At 39.7% G+C, this 13,844-nt stretch overlaps 1 protein-coding gene across 1 annotated transcript in view; it reads right to left on the reverse strand.

Moving 5' to 3' along the window:
* Positions 1–13,844, reverse strand: part of ADAM12 (ADAM metallopeptidase domain 12) — a 319,094-nt gene that overhangs the window by 119,607 nt on the left and 185,643 nt on the right. Inside the window, exons 7-10 of the mRNA XM_087725973.1 lie at positions 11,607–11,672; positions 10,774–10,845; positions 8,393–8,562; positions 7,771–7,855 (exon numbers count right to left, since the gene is read on the reverse strand). Of these exons, the coding sequence (XP_087582099.1) occupies positions 7,771–7,855; positions 8,393–8,562; positions 10,774–10,845; positions 11,607–11,672 (393 nt within the window). The remainder of the gene's footprint in view (positions 1–7,770; positions 7,856–8,392; positions 8,563–10,773; positions 10,846–11,606; positions 11,673–13,844) is intronic.

Consider the following 13,844-nt stretch of genomic DNA (forward strand, 5'->3'; position numbering starts at 1 on the left):
TTAAATAAAGCCAGACGTTTTCACAATGCAGCATAACATCAGTCTCCCCAGGACTTCGGTAATCAATATGCCAATTTTCTCCTAGGGCGAGATGCAATCCAGAGGGACTATTTGTTAATGACATTCTACCATACCAGTTTTGGTCCCATTGCTCTCTTTGGAGTGAATAGATTGGGTAGAAATGATCGATTTATTATTTGCATTTGAAAAATATATTTTTTCTGTTTCGCCTGCATTGATCTAGGAGTTTGACATGCTATTTACAATATTTAAGTAAGTGGGCAATGTGATATTTTCATGCATTTAGCTTGAAATTATAATTTGTCTGTCCTCTGAGTCTTTTTCTCTTGTTATTTGATACCAGTTTATCCATAAACATTCATTCATTCATTATTTTAACTATCAAATACACGAGAGATCAAAAAGAAGCTGGAAAAGCATCAAGGTTTCATTTAAAAATAACCAGAAAATACCCTGAATGGTATTTACGTGTGTTATTTACAAATGCAATAAGAAATACTATAAAAGTAATTACAACAGATTAGTGACAAAGACTTAAGTCGTCCTTTAATACATTATCCTCTCAATTTTTTTTCCCCGGATGACTCATTTCTGTGAAAATGGGTGCTTTTTCCAAAATCCATTTCTCTCAGAGAACATTTCGATATTAAAACATCAGCACTGAATCGTAAATACATTAAAGTGGCGCGGAGAGCAAAAGAAAGACAAGATAAAGTTGTGATGATGCCAAGAAGGAAGTACGTGGGGAGGAGAACTAGCAATTCCCAAAATATGCATGCATTACCCTGTAATCAGCCTCAAGTGTTAATTAGACTCATATGAATGATGGGTATTTCAGAATATGTTTAGGAATTGTAGCTTATTTTAGAAATGTATTATAGGCATTTCTGTAGCTGTTACCAAGGAAAAAGTTCATCATCAATTTGTTAAGCATAATTTTGGATATGTATATAAGCTTGCTCTCTGATATATGTATATTTATTTATTTAATTTGTATGCCACCAGCCTCAGCTGACTCCCTGTTGGTTTACATCATAGTCACCGAAAATTAAATACAATTAAATATAACAAACAATACAATAATGAAAAACTAGATCCACAAGCACTAGGAAGACACTGTGAAAAATAGCAATAGCAATAGCAATAGCAGTTAGACTTATATACCACTTCATAGGGCTTTCATCACTGTGACAAAATAGCAATAGCAGTTAGACTTATATACCGCTTCATAGGGCTTTCAGCCCTCTCTAAGCGGTTTACAGAATCAGCATATCCCCCCCACAGTCTGGGTCCTCATTTCACCCACCTTGGAAGGATGGAAGGCTGAGTCAACCTTGAGCCGGTGAGATTTGAACCGCCGAACTGCAGATAGCAGTCAACTGAAGTGGCCTGCAGTACTGCACTCTAACCACTGTGTCACCTCAGCTCTAAAGCCAAGGGAGCTAAGCAGAGGTGGTATTCAATAGCAGCAGCAATAGCAGTAGACTTATATACCGCTTCATAGGCCTTTCAGGCCTCTCTAAGCGGTTTACAGAGAGTCAGCATATTGCCCCCAACAATCTGGGTCCTCATTTTACCCACCTCGGAAGGATGGAAGGCTGAGTCAACCCTGAGCCGGTGAGATTTGAACCGCTGACCTGCTGATCTAGCAGTAGCCTGCAGTGCTGCATTTAACCACTGCGCCACCTTGGCTCATTCAGCAGGTTCTGACCAGTTCTGGAGAATCGGTAGAAGAAATTTTGAGTACTTCGTGAAGTGAACTGAGGGATTGACGAGACAGGAGGCACCTGAGGTAAGTTTAACAGCTTTATTCCAAACAGAGAAGCAACATGTAAGTAGCGATTCAGCACCTCGCCCTGCTTGACAGCTATTCATATGGAGCTGTCAAACAGGGCGACCAATAGGCGTGCTTCTGACAGCCCGCGCTCAGCCAGCCACACCTTAGCCAACCAGGCGCAGCTTGGCTGTTGCTGGCTGTCATTCGTAAGCGCGAGGACTAAACAGTTTGGAAAACCGGTAAATACCACCTCTGACTGGCCCCGCCCCATCTATTCTCTGCCTCCTGAGTCCCAGCTGATCGGGAGGGAATGGAGATTTTACAGTACCCTTCCCCTGCCATGCCCACCAAGCCACACCTACCAAGTCATACTATGCCCATCAAGCCACGCCCACAGAACCGGTAGTAAAAAAAATTGAATCGCACCACTGGAAATAAGCTGCTGACAGAATCCACTGTGGGCCCTGGGCTATTTCTTTTTTTTTTAAATGAGAATTTTGAAAAACAAACTTTACAAATATTTACTTCCCCCCCCTCCCCCCCCAACCTCCCCCCCCCCCCCGGGCTATTTCTATGAAGTTCCACCAGCTTTGAAGAAAGCCACCAAAACCTGATAGGACACCATGAGTGGCATCAGAGATAACATCTACAATTACTACAGCAATGGACTGTCAATGCCCCCTGAACTTAGAGCCGAGGTGGCGCAGTGGTTAGGGTGCAGTACTGCAAGCCACTTCAGCTGACTGTGATCTGCAGTTCAGCGGTTCAAATCTCACCGGCTCACGGTCGACTCAGCCTTCCATCCTTCCGAGGTGGGTGAAATGAGGACCCAGACTGTGGGGGCAAGTTGCTGACTCAATTTGATAAAAAATCTGTAAACCGCTCAGAGAGGGCTGAAAGCCCTATGAAGCGGTATATAAGTCTAATAAATAAATAAACAAACAAACAAACAAACAAACAAACAAACAAACAAACTAACAAACTTTCAGACTTGGGACTTCAGAATCACCTCTACAAATGAACTCTACAGGTAGTTCTCAACTTATGACCACAGAATTTTTTATGTTGCTAAATGAGACATTTGTTAAGTGAATTTTGCCCATTTTATGACTTTTCTTGCCACAGTTGTTAAACTGAATCATTGCAGTTGTTAAGTGAATCTGGCTTCCCCATTGACTTAGCTTGTCAGAAAGTTGCAAAAGATGATCCCATGACCTCGGGACACTGCAACCGTCATACATCTGAACCAATTGCCAAGCATCTGAATTTTAATCACTTGAGCTTGGGAATGCAGCAACGATTGTGTGAAGAACAGCCATAAGTCACCTTTTTCAGTGCTCTTGTACCTTCGATCACTAAACAAACTGCTTCAAGTCAAAGGCTTAAATGTTTCTTTTTCAACCCCAAAATATTAATATCAATCAATCAATCCATCAATCTTAGGTACAATTACCAGGTTGCAGTTTTAGATCTACTTTTTTCTCCTTTCTAACGATAAGGGCAACTTTGGCTCCCTTCTGGCCATCTGACAGTCCACCAGGCTGATAAACTAATTTCAGTGATAACAATATGGTAGCACCAGTTAGTTTCTTCACTATCTGAGGATACTTTCTTCATTATATTAAGATGCAGTTCATCTGATAATGGAAATTAAACTCTAAGTCATGGGTGTAAAACTCAATCGCATCACAGGCCGGATTGTGACGTTTTTTTGCCTTTGCGGAGTCAGGGTGGGCGTGGCCTACACGTATATCTCCCCCACGGGTTGCCAGTTTGACAGGCCTACTTCAGAGGTGGGTTCCTACCAGTTTGCACCAGTTCGGTAGAACCGGTTCGTCAAATCTACTGAACCGGTTAGAAGAGGTTCCACCAGAAAGCAGGCCACACCTACAGAAGAGGTTCCAAAATTTTTTGAAACCCATCACTGACACACACACATACACACACATACAGACTCACACAGAGAGAGAAAGAGAAAGAAAGGAAGAAAGAAATAAAGAAAAAAAGAAAAAGAAAGAAAAAGTGAGAGTGAGATGAAAGAAAAAAAGGAAAAAGGGACAGAGAAACAAAAGGAATGAAAGAGAGAAAGAGAGAGAGAAAGAAAGAAAGAAAGAAAGAAAGAAAGAAAGAAAGAAAGAAAGAAAGAAAGAAAACACATGGCCGGCAAGCCACTCCCACCAGGTCACATGGCTGACAAGCCACTCCCACAAAGGAGGCCACACCCACAGAGTAGGTTCGAAAAATTTTTGAAACCCACCACTGGCCTACTTAGAACCTAAGTAAACAGTTATATTACTAAGTAAATAGAATTATTCTCTGACCATCTTTATTCATCCTGCTCTTCACAATTGTTTGAGGCACATAATCTTCTTGAGTTGAAGAAGGTGAATAGTTTTTCTAAAATGTTTTACTCTCTTTGCTTTTTAGCTGCCTGTATGAAAAGAAGCCGTTTCTTAGTGTGTTAATCTCAGTTTGCTGTGTTGTTTCCTTTTTTTTTTCTGAATTTCTTGCAAGTGTCCTTTTTATTTTTTGGATTTTCACTAAATTTTTTGTACAGTTTGGTTTCCTCTGTTATCTTCCTTTTTCCACTCACTGGATTTGTTTGTAATTGTGTTTTCTCACTGATCTTAAGCTCCGTTTCCCTTTAGCTTCATTAACAACGTAATTTATAGACTTTAACACCCACTTAAAAAACCCACTTAAAAAATCTAAATGTGCTATGCCCAAATTTATTTTTCTTTAAAGTAAGGAACTGAATGATGACATAACTTTTTCTTAATATTCCTACTGCTTTCAAATCTTCAAGAAACCTTCCCCAGATATTTAAAACCAATTCAAGTGACTAACAATTACTTCACTTGCATCGAAACCCAAAATCTGATGCTTGATATTGCTACTATGCCCTCTGAAATAGTATAATCTTTCTTCATTCGACATAAGCAGTTCTGACATGCCGATAAAAGTAAACAGTTTGAATTATTATTTAACAGTATTTTTCAAACTTGAGATCTCCTTACTGAGTCCATCTGTTATTCTTCCTTGTAAAAAAATACAAGCTGTTAAAATATACGAATACTAATTGCTGTGATTTCACTATTGTTTCTAAACATGGTACAATCAGATCGCAAATATTCTCTCTTGTCAATTGCAGATGTTTTGGAGGGAGAAATCACTGGGTTAGTTTAAAATCTGGGTGGGTTTTTTTTCCACTCCAACCAATTAAAGCAATGAGTTTGTTTATGGCATAAAAGGGAAATGGGAAAAGTGAAGAGACACTCCTCAGGAGACATTGTGATATGTTTGAGTTTGGGGAAACAAAGAAATTTAACCATACAAGACAAGAAATAAATGCTGATGTGATGTTTTTTCTTTGGGTTTTGAAAAACATTTATTTTTTCCTGGTTCTTTTTTATTTGCCTGCTTTCTTTGTGTAGAAATTTGTGTATTTGCTGCTTACTGTGGCATAATCGATTTGTTAGCTGAAGATTTATGGGCATTTGTTACTCAAAAAGGAGGAAGTTACTGGTAACTTGGTACAGATATATCAGTATCTTGCAGTGGTGGGTTTCAAAAATTGTTCGAACCTACTCTGTGGGTGTGGCCTCCTTTGTGGGAGTGGCTTGCCACCCATGTGACCGGATGGGAGTGGCTTGCCACCCATGTGACCGGATATGAAGATGCCGACGACACTTGTCAGAACCTCCTTAAATTATCTCACACACAGCACTGGCATGCATAAGAATAGGATGTAAACTTGTTTTTTGAAAGGCATCTTTGGTTTGCGTTAAAACAACTTCAACACACACAATGTTCTGATTGCACCACAAACGCAGTAGTCATCCTTACCTTTCACAGAGGCACTGAGTTTTATAAATATGAGCATGATAGTGTAGAATAATCATATCCAAGGACCAGTGGTGGGTTTCAAAAAGTTTTGGAACCTCTTCTGTAGGTGTGGCCTGCTTTCCGGGTCCACTGGTGGAACCTCTTCTAACCGGTTCGGTAGATTTGACGAACCGGTTCTACCGAATAGGTGTGAACTGGTAGGAACCCACCTCTGGTATCTTGGTACAGGAGCTGCCAGTAACTTGGTACAGATATACCAGCGTTTTGTCTCTCTTCAGCCAGAAAGTAATTTGCAATATTTTATAATGCCAATTACTTTAAATAAATTCACTTTATGCTCACTGTGAAACATCACAAATGCTTGATTTAAATGACTGTTGGTAATCTTAATAAGAAGAGATAAGACAGAGGTTGCCTTTAACCAGTTAGAAGGGAAGTTAGTTATCCCTTTCGTGCTGGGCAGGACAAATCTTCAAGAGAATCAATAAAGACTTAAATGAAGCTGCTTCAGGATTTCCTACTTCTACTATATTTAACAGGGAATCCTCAGAAAATAAGAGGTTGTTGAAGAATCAACCTCCCATCAACACTTAGAGCCTTAACTGAGCAATTTCAACATTGCCTGTTCCTGTGGAGATCTTGGGAGTCCTCCTGGACCCACAGCTGACTTTTGAACACCATTTGTCAGCTGTGACCAGGGGGGGGGCATTTGCCCAGGTTCGCCTGGTGCACCAGTTGCGCCCCTACCTGAGCCGGGAGGCTCTCACAACAGTCACTCGTGCCCTTGTGACCTCTAGGCTGGAGTACTGCAATGTGCTCTACATGGGGCTGCCCTTGAGGAGTATTCGGCGACTTCAGCTAGTCCAGAATGCAGCCGCGCGAGCGATTGTGGGTGCACCTCGCTTCACCCACGTAACACCTATCCTCCGCGAGCTGCACTGGCTACCTGTCGATCTCCGGATACGCTTCAAGGTGCTACTTGTCACCCATAAAGCCCTCCATGGTAGTGGATCTGGGTACTTGAGAGACCGCATACTGCCAATTACCTCCACACGACCTATTAGATCTCATCGATTAGGCCTCCTCCGAGTTCCATCTGCTGGTCAATGCCGACTGGCAACCACGCGAAGGAGAGCCTTCTCGGTGGTAGCTCCGACCCTATGGAACGATCTCCCCGTGGAAATTCGTACCCTCACCACCCTCCAGACCTTCCGCACAGCCCTCAGAATCTGGCTATCCCGTCAGGCCTGGGGCTAAGATTGTAACCCGCCCGAATGGTATGAATGTTGTGTTTTAATTATGTATTGTCTTATATGTAAAAGTCTGTTTTCCCCCCCTTTCCTTTTTGGATTGTGAGCCGCCCTGAGTCCCCCCAGGGAAAAGGGCAGCATATAAATAAACCTTCTAAATCTAAATCTAAATCTATTAAATTACAGAGGAATCCTTCGAACTTCCTTTAGTATACTTTCTGGATTTGTACTTTAAACCATGCATTTTATTTTTAATTTATGCCTGAAAGCAAAAATATTGTGACTGTTGTTTTTAATGTAAGCCAAACTTTTCAGGTAAAGAACAGTTGATATCTTAAGGATAATTCTTTGAAATCCATATTTACACGGTATTTAATAGTCCATCATTTTCATTCACACGTACATATATATTGGAAAGGCTACAAAAACAATATTAAAGTATCTTCTACCAAAAATACAGTTAATAGGAAAGCTTTTTCAAAGTTATAGCAGCATATTGTACGTACAACAAAAGCTCATTACTAATTGAAAATTGGAAGAAATAAGCAAATTATCCTAAAAAGGCTCTGTTACATCTCTCTGGACAGCAGCAAATTTAGCATGTCTCAAAAATGTTTTGGGAAGGCTTTCGTATTAAACACAGATAGCCCAGTTTCAATTTATGTGGTGTTTTGGTAGAATGTTTTAGTAGAAAGTAAACATAAAATGCCAAAATGGAAGCATCTATTCAATCATTTGTAAATTCAAATAGCTACAAAAAAAAACCCAGGGGGGAAAAATAGACAGAGATTTTGAAGACAGAACAAGAGTGTGTTATTTTGTGCTTGTTTCTTTCCAGCCATAAATAGGATCAATCTTGGTACTTGTAGTACTTACCATAACAACACCTCCAGATTGCTCTTCGGTGCACATGCTCAGTATAGGAGCCATTCCAATGATGGTACCTTGGAAATAGATTCCACTAATGAAAGACAAGAAACGATGTTAAAATAATGAATGCAGGGAAAACAGTTATATAGGAACATAATTTTGGATTTTACTAATAGAGATGTGATGCAGATATAGGATTTTCTATGTGGTACTATTGTCATTCCTCTAGAATGCTGTATTGGATTCTATCAACATGTAGCCCATGTATTGGCTTTCTATTCACCCATTTTTCTTTTTGTCCTGTCTCTAGCAACATAATGTATAGCAATAGCAATAGCAGTTAGACTTATATACGGCTTCATAGGGCTTTCAGCCCTCTCTAAGCGGTTTACAGAGTCAGCATATTGCCCCCAACAACAATCCGGGTCCTCATTTTACCCACCTCGGAAGGATGGAAGGCTGAGTCAACCCTGAGCTGGTGAGATTTGAACAGCCGAACTGCAGAACTGCAGTCAGCTGAAATAGCCTGCAGTGCTGTATTTAACCACTGCGCCACCTTGGCTCTTAATGTATCTAAATAATAATGTATTTAAAATTTAAGTTCCAGTTTTGGTTTTGATAGGCTTACCTGACTAGTTGTGCATTATCATGTGGTTTACGAGGTAATAGTTTCATCTTTCGCCAATCCAGAAACTCATGAAGGGTGGTGAAGGGATCTTGAGTTACTGTACACTTATCCACATCATTCCAGACTTCTAATCCAACCAAGACTATTCTAATATTTAATGGCCTGTAGAACTGATGAGAAAACCAGATCAATATTCTGGATTATATTTGCATAACTCCTAAAGTTACCGTATATACTCAAGTATAAGCCGAGTTTTTCAGCCCACTTTTTGGGCTGAAAAAAGCCGCCTCGGCTTATACTCGAGTCAGTGAAAAATTTGCCCGAAATGGAGGAGAAAAAGGGGCGGGGCCATGCCGCTGGGTGACGCTCGTGAATGGCCCGGCGCCCCTGTGACTTTCCCCTCCCTCTGTGTCAGTTTGCCATGCAGCGCGCACTGCACCATCCCCCCTCCTCACGTTCTAATGTAATGCAGGGCTGTCTTACGATTCCCCTTCCTCCCCCTCCTGCCGCTCTGCAACGATGTCCCACCTCCTCCTTGTTATGGTATTCTGTGATAATAATTTGTTATCCAGAGCAAATTTTTACAATGGCTACTGTATATTTAATGGGCACAGGCAGGCTGTATATGTTATTCAATGGGCAATGGCATTATTGGTATCTATTTTTATTTTTGAAATTTACCGGTAGCTGCTGCATTTCCCACCCTAGGCTTATATTCAAGTCAATAACTTTTCCAGTTTTTTGTGGTAAAATTAGGTGCCTCGGCTTATATTCGGGTCGGCCTATACTCGAGTATATACGGTAAAAGAAGAGACCAACTATTGATATATAAACAGCAGACATGTTAAATAATTCATTAGACAACTTCCTTCTCAGCTTCTTCTCTCAGTCAGTAAATTGACGCCTTCTAAAATATTTGATGGCATACAAGAATGTACTATTTGATTAAGAGCTGTGTGTCTAACGCTTGGCGTATGTGTCAAATTACATAGAAGATAGCTAGATCATAAGAGACAACAATCGATTCACAGCATTTTAAAATAGCACATCTAAAAGGGAATGCCTTGAAATTATGTCAGGTGTGTCATAAATTACTACTGTTATACAACCTCTGAGTTGGGTGAAGTATTCTTTTAAATAACAGTTGCAGGGAAATAGCGATAGAGGTAGTAGAAGAATCTACACCTCCTTCTTGGAGTAGCCAGAGGCATCTTCTTGGGCAGTGGGGTGGAGGGGGATGCTGGATGAAGATAGGCCATGATCTGGTCCAGCAAGTTTGTTCTCATGCTTTTGTATTATTATATAATACAGATTTTCTATATATATAAGTATATTAATATGACCTGACTGTAAATGCCTATGGAGATTATCAGTCAACCAGGACACAGTTGTCCCAAAGGTGTTTTTTCAGGAGGCAACTGGGCTTTCTTGTTTTTGCTTTGAAGATGTTTTGCTTCTCATCCAAGAAGCTTCTTCAGCTGTAACTGGATGGTGGGGAATGAAAGGATTTATATTCCTTGCAGACAGCTGGTCATTTGCATCCTTTTAGAGAGTCATTGAGGCCACTTGGCAGTTCCTACTGAAAGGACTGGGCTGTGGAGCTGTGCTCTCTGCAGGATGTTTTCTGCCCTGTGTCCCTTCACTGTTGAAACCAGGCGCAGGTTGTTGGGGATGAGCCTGTGCTGTCTGAATATCTAGCATGGCCATGAAATAGATTATATAGTATAGGTTAATTTGGATGAGAAGTGAAACTTCTTTAAACATAAATAAGAAACACCACACCTGACTGTAAGATTAGACTCAACTGATCAGTCAAGCAAACTGCTCCATAGCAGAGGAAATTATTATAGTACCAATCAGTGGTGGGTTTCAAAAATTGTTCGAACCTACTCTGTGGGTGTGGCCTACTTTGTGGGAGTGGCTCGCCGCCCATGTGACCGGATGGGAGAGGCTTGCCGCCCATGTGACCGGATATGAAAATGCCGACAACACTTGTCAGAACCACCTTAAATTACCTCACACACAGCACTGGCATGCATAAGAATATGATGTAAACTTGTTTTTTAAAAGGCATCTTTGGTTTGCATTAAAACAACTTCAACACACGCAATGTTCTGATTGCACCACAAACGCAGTAGTCATCCTTACCTTTCACAGAGGCACTGAGTTTTATAAATATGAGCATGATAGTGTAGAATAATCATATCCAAGGACCAGTGGTGGGTTTCAAAATTTTTTGGAACCTCTTCTGTAGGTGTGGCCTGCTTTCCGGGTCCACTGGTGGAACCTCTTCTAACCGGTTCGGTAGATTTGACGAACCGGTTCTACCGAATAGGTGCGAACTGGTAGGAACCCACCTCTGGTACCAATGAAAAACTTACCTTATCAACATAGTTTGCAATTTCTATCAGCCTCAGTTTCACTTTTTCCACATCTTTGCCTTGTCTCTGAAACTAGAAAGGATTTTTAATCATTTCAATGATCAACAGTTATATTTATTGCTTTATAAATCTAACTTGCCTTCTTCAGAAAAGCAGTAAAACCAATGTCTAAATTTTACATGGGAAAAAGGCCAGAGGGAACTTTCTACTGCTTGTAAAGTAGAATTCTTATATAATTGAAAGAAGCACGGATTGTGTGAAAAAAAATATAGTTTCTCATATTTAAAGAAAATGTTACTTTTAATTTTGTTTCTCGCGCAATTGTTGCATTGGGACACTTCATGCTGTACAAAAAGAAAAAAAAATCATTTAGTTGTTTGCCATGAATGGACGGGGAGAAAATATTACTATTTAACTAATCGATAATTTTAAAATGTAGAGAAATGAAAATGGGAATGTAGTGCAAATTATTTTTTTTTAATTTTTGATTACACTTCACAGTTTCCACTAATTTTTACAAAGCGTGTCATCCATCTATTGTGAGTTTCTTTAGCAAAACTTCAACAATTTATGCATCCTTGAATGTAACTTGTAATTGGTAAACTACATCGAAAGAAAACAAATTACAAATGTTTCCTTATTTGTGGAAGACATTTCCATTCTCTCTGGTTCAAAGTTAGGCACCGCAGCTAATGTCCAATGTCCAAATATGACAGATTATTATTTTAGCATTGTGTGGAAAATTCAGAATAAGGGTGCTGTTATTCCATTAATTTATAAATACCTGTATGTATTTATACCCACAATCTTTTTTAACTTTAGGTTTCGCTTACCTCTCGATTATCAGCCACAATAACCAGCTCCAGATACTTGGTGGACTTCAGAGTTTCTCTTTTGCGCTATCAAAACAAGCATGAGATAAGAGCTGTTATTATTTGAAGGAGATTTACATTTCTACACATATCTTCCTACCACAGTACTGTAATACCAAGCTACTTAAATATTATGAATAATCTACAGATAAAAAATATTGACCTATCATTTCGAAGGTGGCCTAGGCATCCAGGTACAAGGAAAAACAAAATTTCCTTAGCTTCAATAAGCACCAAGGTTATTTCAAATATCATCTCCTGGGTGTATTACTCACTTGTACCTAGGTGATGTACAAGATTTGATATTTTTCAAAATTAACATGTCACCCAGGGCCGGATTTTCCTATAGGCTAACTAGGCTTCAGCCTAGGGCCTCAAGATCAAGAGGGGCCTACATTCAAATTGTTAGCAAAATTAAAATTACACTATTCTAAAAACAGTAAACACTAAAACACTGAACCAAAAATAAGGAGAAATTCTACGCATATGACTAATAAACAAACATAAAAATGTATTGGTTAAGATCGTTCCAGCACCGCGGCAGTTGGGGAGCCTGCCCATGTTCCCGGCACCGGCGGTCGGGCGAGAGGCGCGGCCGTTCCCAGTAGCCGCCCCATCAACGCAGAGCCCACCAGCGGCCAGGCAGGTGAGGACGAGGGGGCCGAGCCGGGCAGCTGAGCACAGCAGGGGAGGTGGCTGGCCTCGCTGCCTTTGCCACAGAGCAGAGCCGCCCTCCGTCGGGAGGCCAGCTATATATATTGATATATATTGATATATATCACAGTAATGATGTATTTTATTGTCTCTCGTGTAATTTACAAACTTAAAAATGGGAGGTGAAAGGGCCTCATAAGTGGAATAGCCTAGGGCCTCTTTTCATCTAAATCCGGCCCTGATGTCACCTTTACATCATTCTATAGTATAAAAGCTGATATAACAACCACATCAGTCTTATCATACATTAAACTTGGAACATCTTCATGAATTCTAATAATTCACTCTTATACCTTAATTTATAGCAATAGCACTTAGACTTATATACACTTCACAATGTTTTACAGACCTCTCTAAGCAGTTTACAGAGTCAGCGTATTGCCCCCAACAAACTGTGTCCTCATTTTATCGACCTCGGAAGGATGGAAGACTGAGTCAACCTTGAGCCGGTGAGAATCAAATTGCTGAACTACTGGCAGCCGGTATTCAGCAGAAGTAGCCTGCAATACTACATTCTAACCACTATGCCACCTTATGCAAATAGCACCTACTTTACAAGGCAATATAGTTGCTTATTCACTTGTTGTAATCAGACAGATTTTCATAAATAAAAGCGATACATTTACAGATACATGCCTTAAACAACCCCGAAAATGGGGAATATATATTAACATAAATTCATATGAAATTATAAATAATTTTTTTAAAGATATATGCACATAGTTACAATGGGAAGTATTATATATTCTGATTATATAGTTAGGCGTGACCCTTTCCCCAACAATTAAAAAAAAAAAAAAATGAAGTTCCAACAGTATGTATTCACTTAAAGCTTTTATTGTACCCAATTAAATAGTGTTTAGTGTGATGAATGTTAAAAACATATTCCTATTGCAAGTCCTTCAAATAACTAAAGCAGTCCAATTTTGATTTCTTGTTCTAAAACTATGATTTCCAAATCACCTCAATCTGGCATACTAAACTTGGAATCTTTAGTAAGTATTTAAGAAGAAAAACTGCTTTGCTAAAAGACACCAGTCCATTCATCACTATTAATCACTTGCAAAAAGTACTTAGTCCCAAGAACACCACTCCAAAATACACAACAAGCATTCTATTCTATTCTATTCTATTCTATTCTATTCTATTCTATTCTATTCTATTCTATTCTATTCTATTCTATTCTATTCTATTCTATTATTATGACAATGGTAAATTCTCTGAGTGTGGTAATCTAAATATGGAGACCTTGGTACTCTGACCTTCGTTGTTTATTCGCAAATATCTCATTACCCAACTACATAATATCATCAGACCTGGTGAGTGTGGGATTTGCCCTCTCTTTATATACAGTAGCTTGCCCTGCATTGTTGGTGGGAAGCTGTTTTTCTCCTTGGGAGTTCAACAAACAAACAGACAAACAAACAAAAAACACATATACTTATTAGCTGGCGTCTCAATTTCGAGTCACAACACCACATTTGA

Source organism: Thamnophis sirtalis, unplaced genomic scaffold (genome assembly GCF_051295495.1).
Source record: "Thamnophis sirtalis isolate CommonGarterSnake01/CBP01778 unplaced genomic scaffold, rThaSir2_p1.2 scaffold_11, whole genome shotgun sequence".
NCBI classification, from domain to species: domain Eukaryota; kingdom Metazoa; phylum Chordata; class Lepidosauria; order Squamata; family Natricidae; genus Thamnophis; species Thamnophis sirtalis.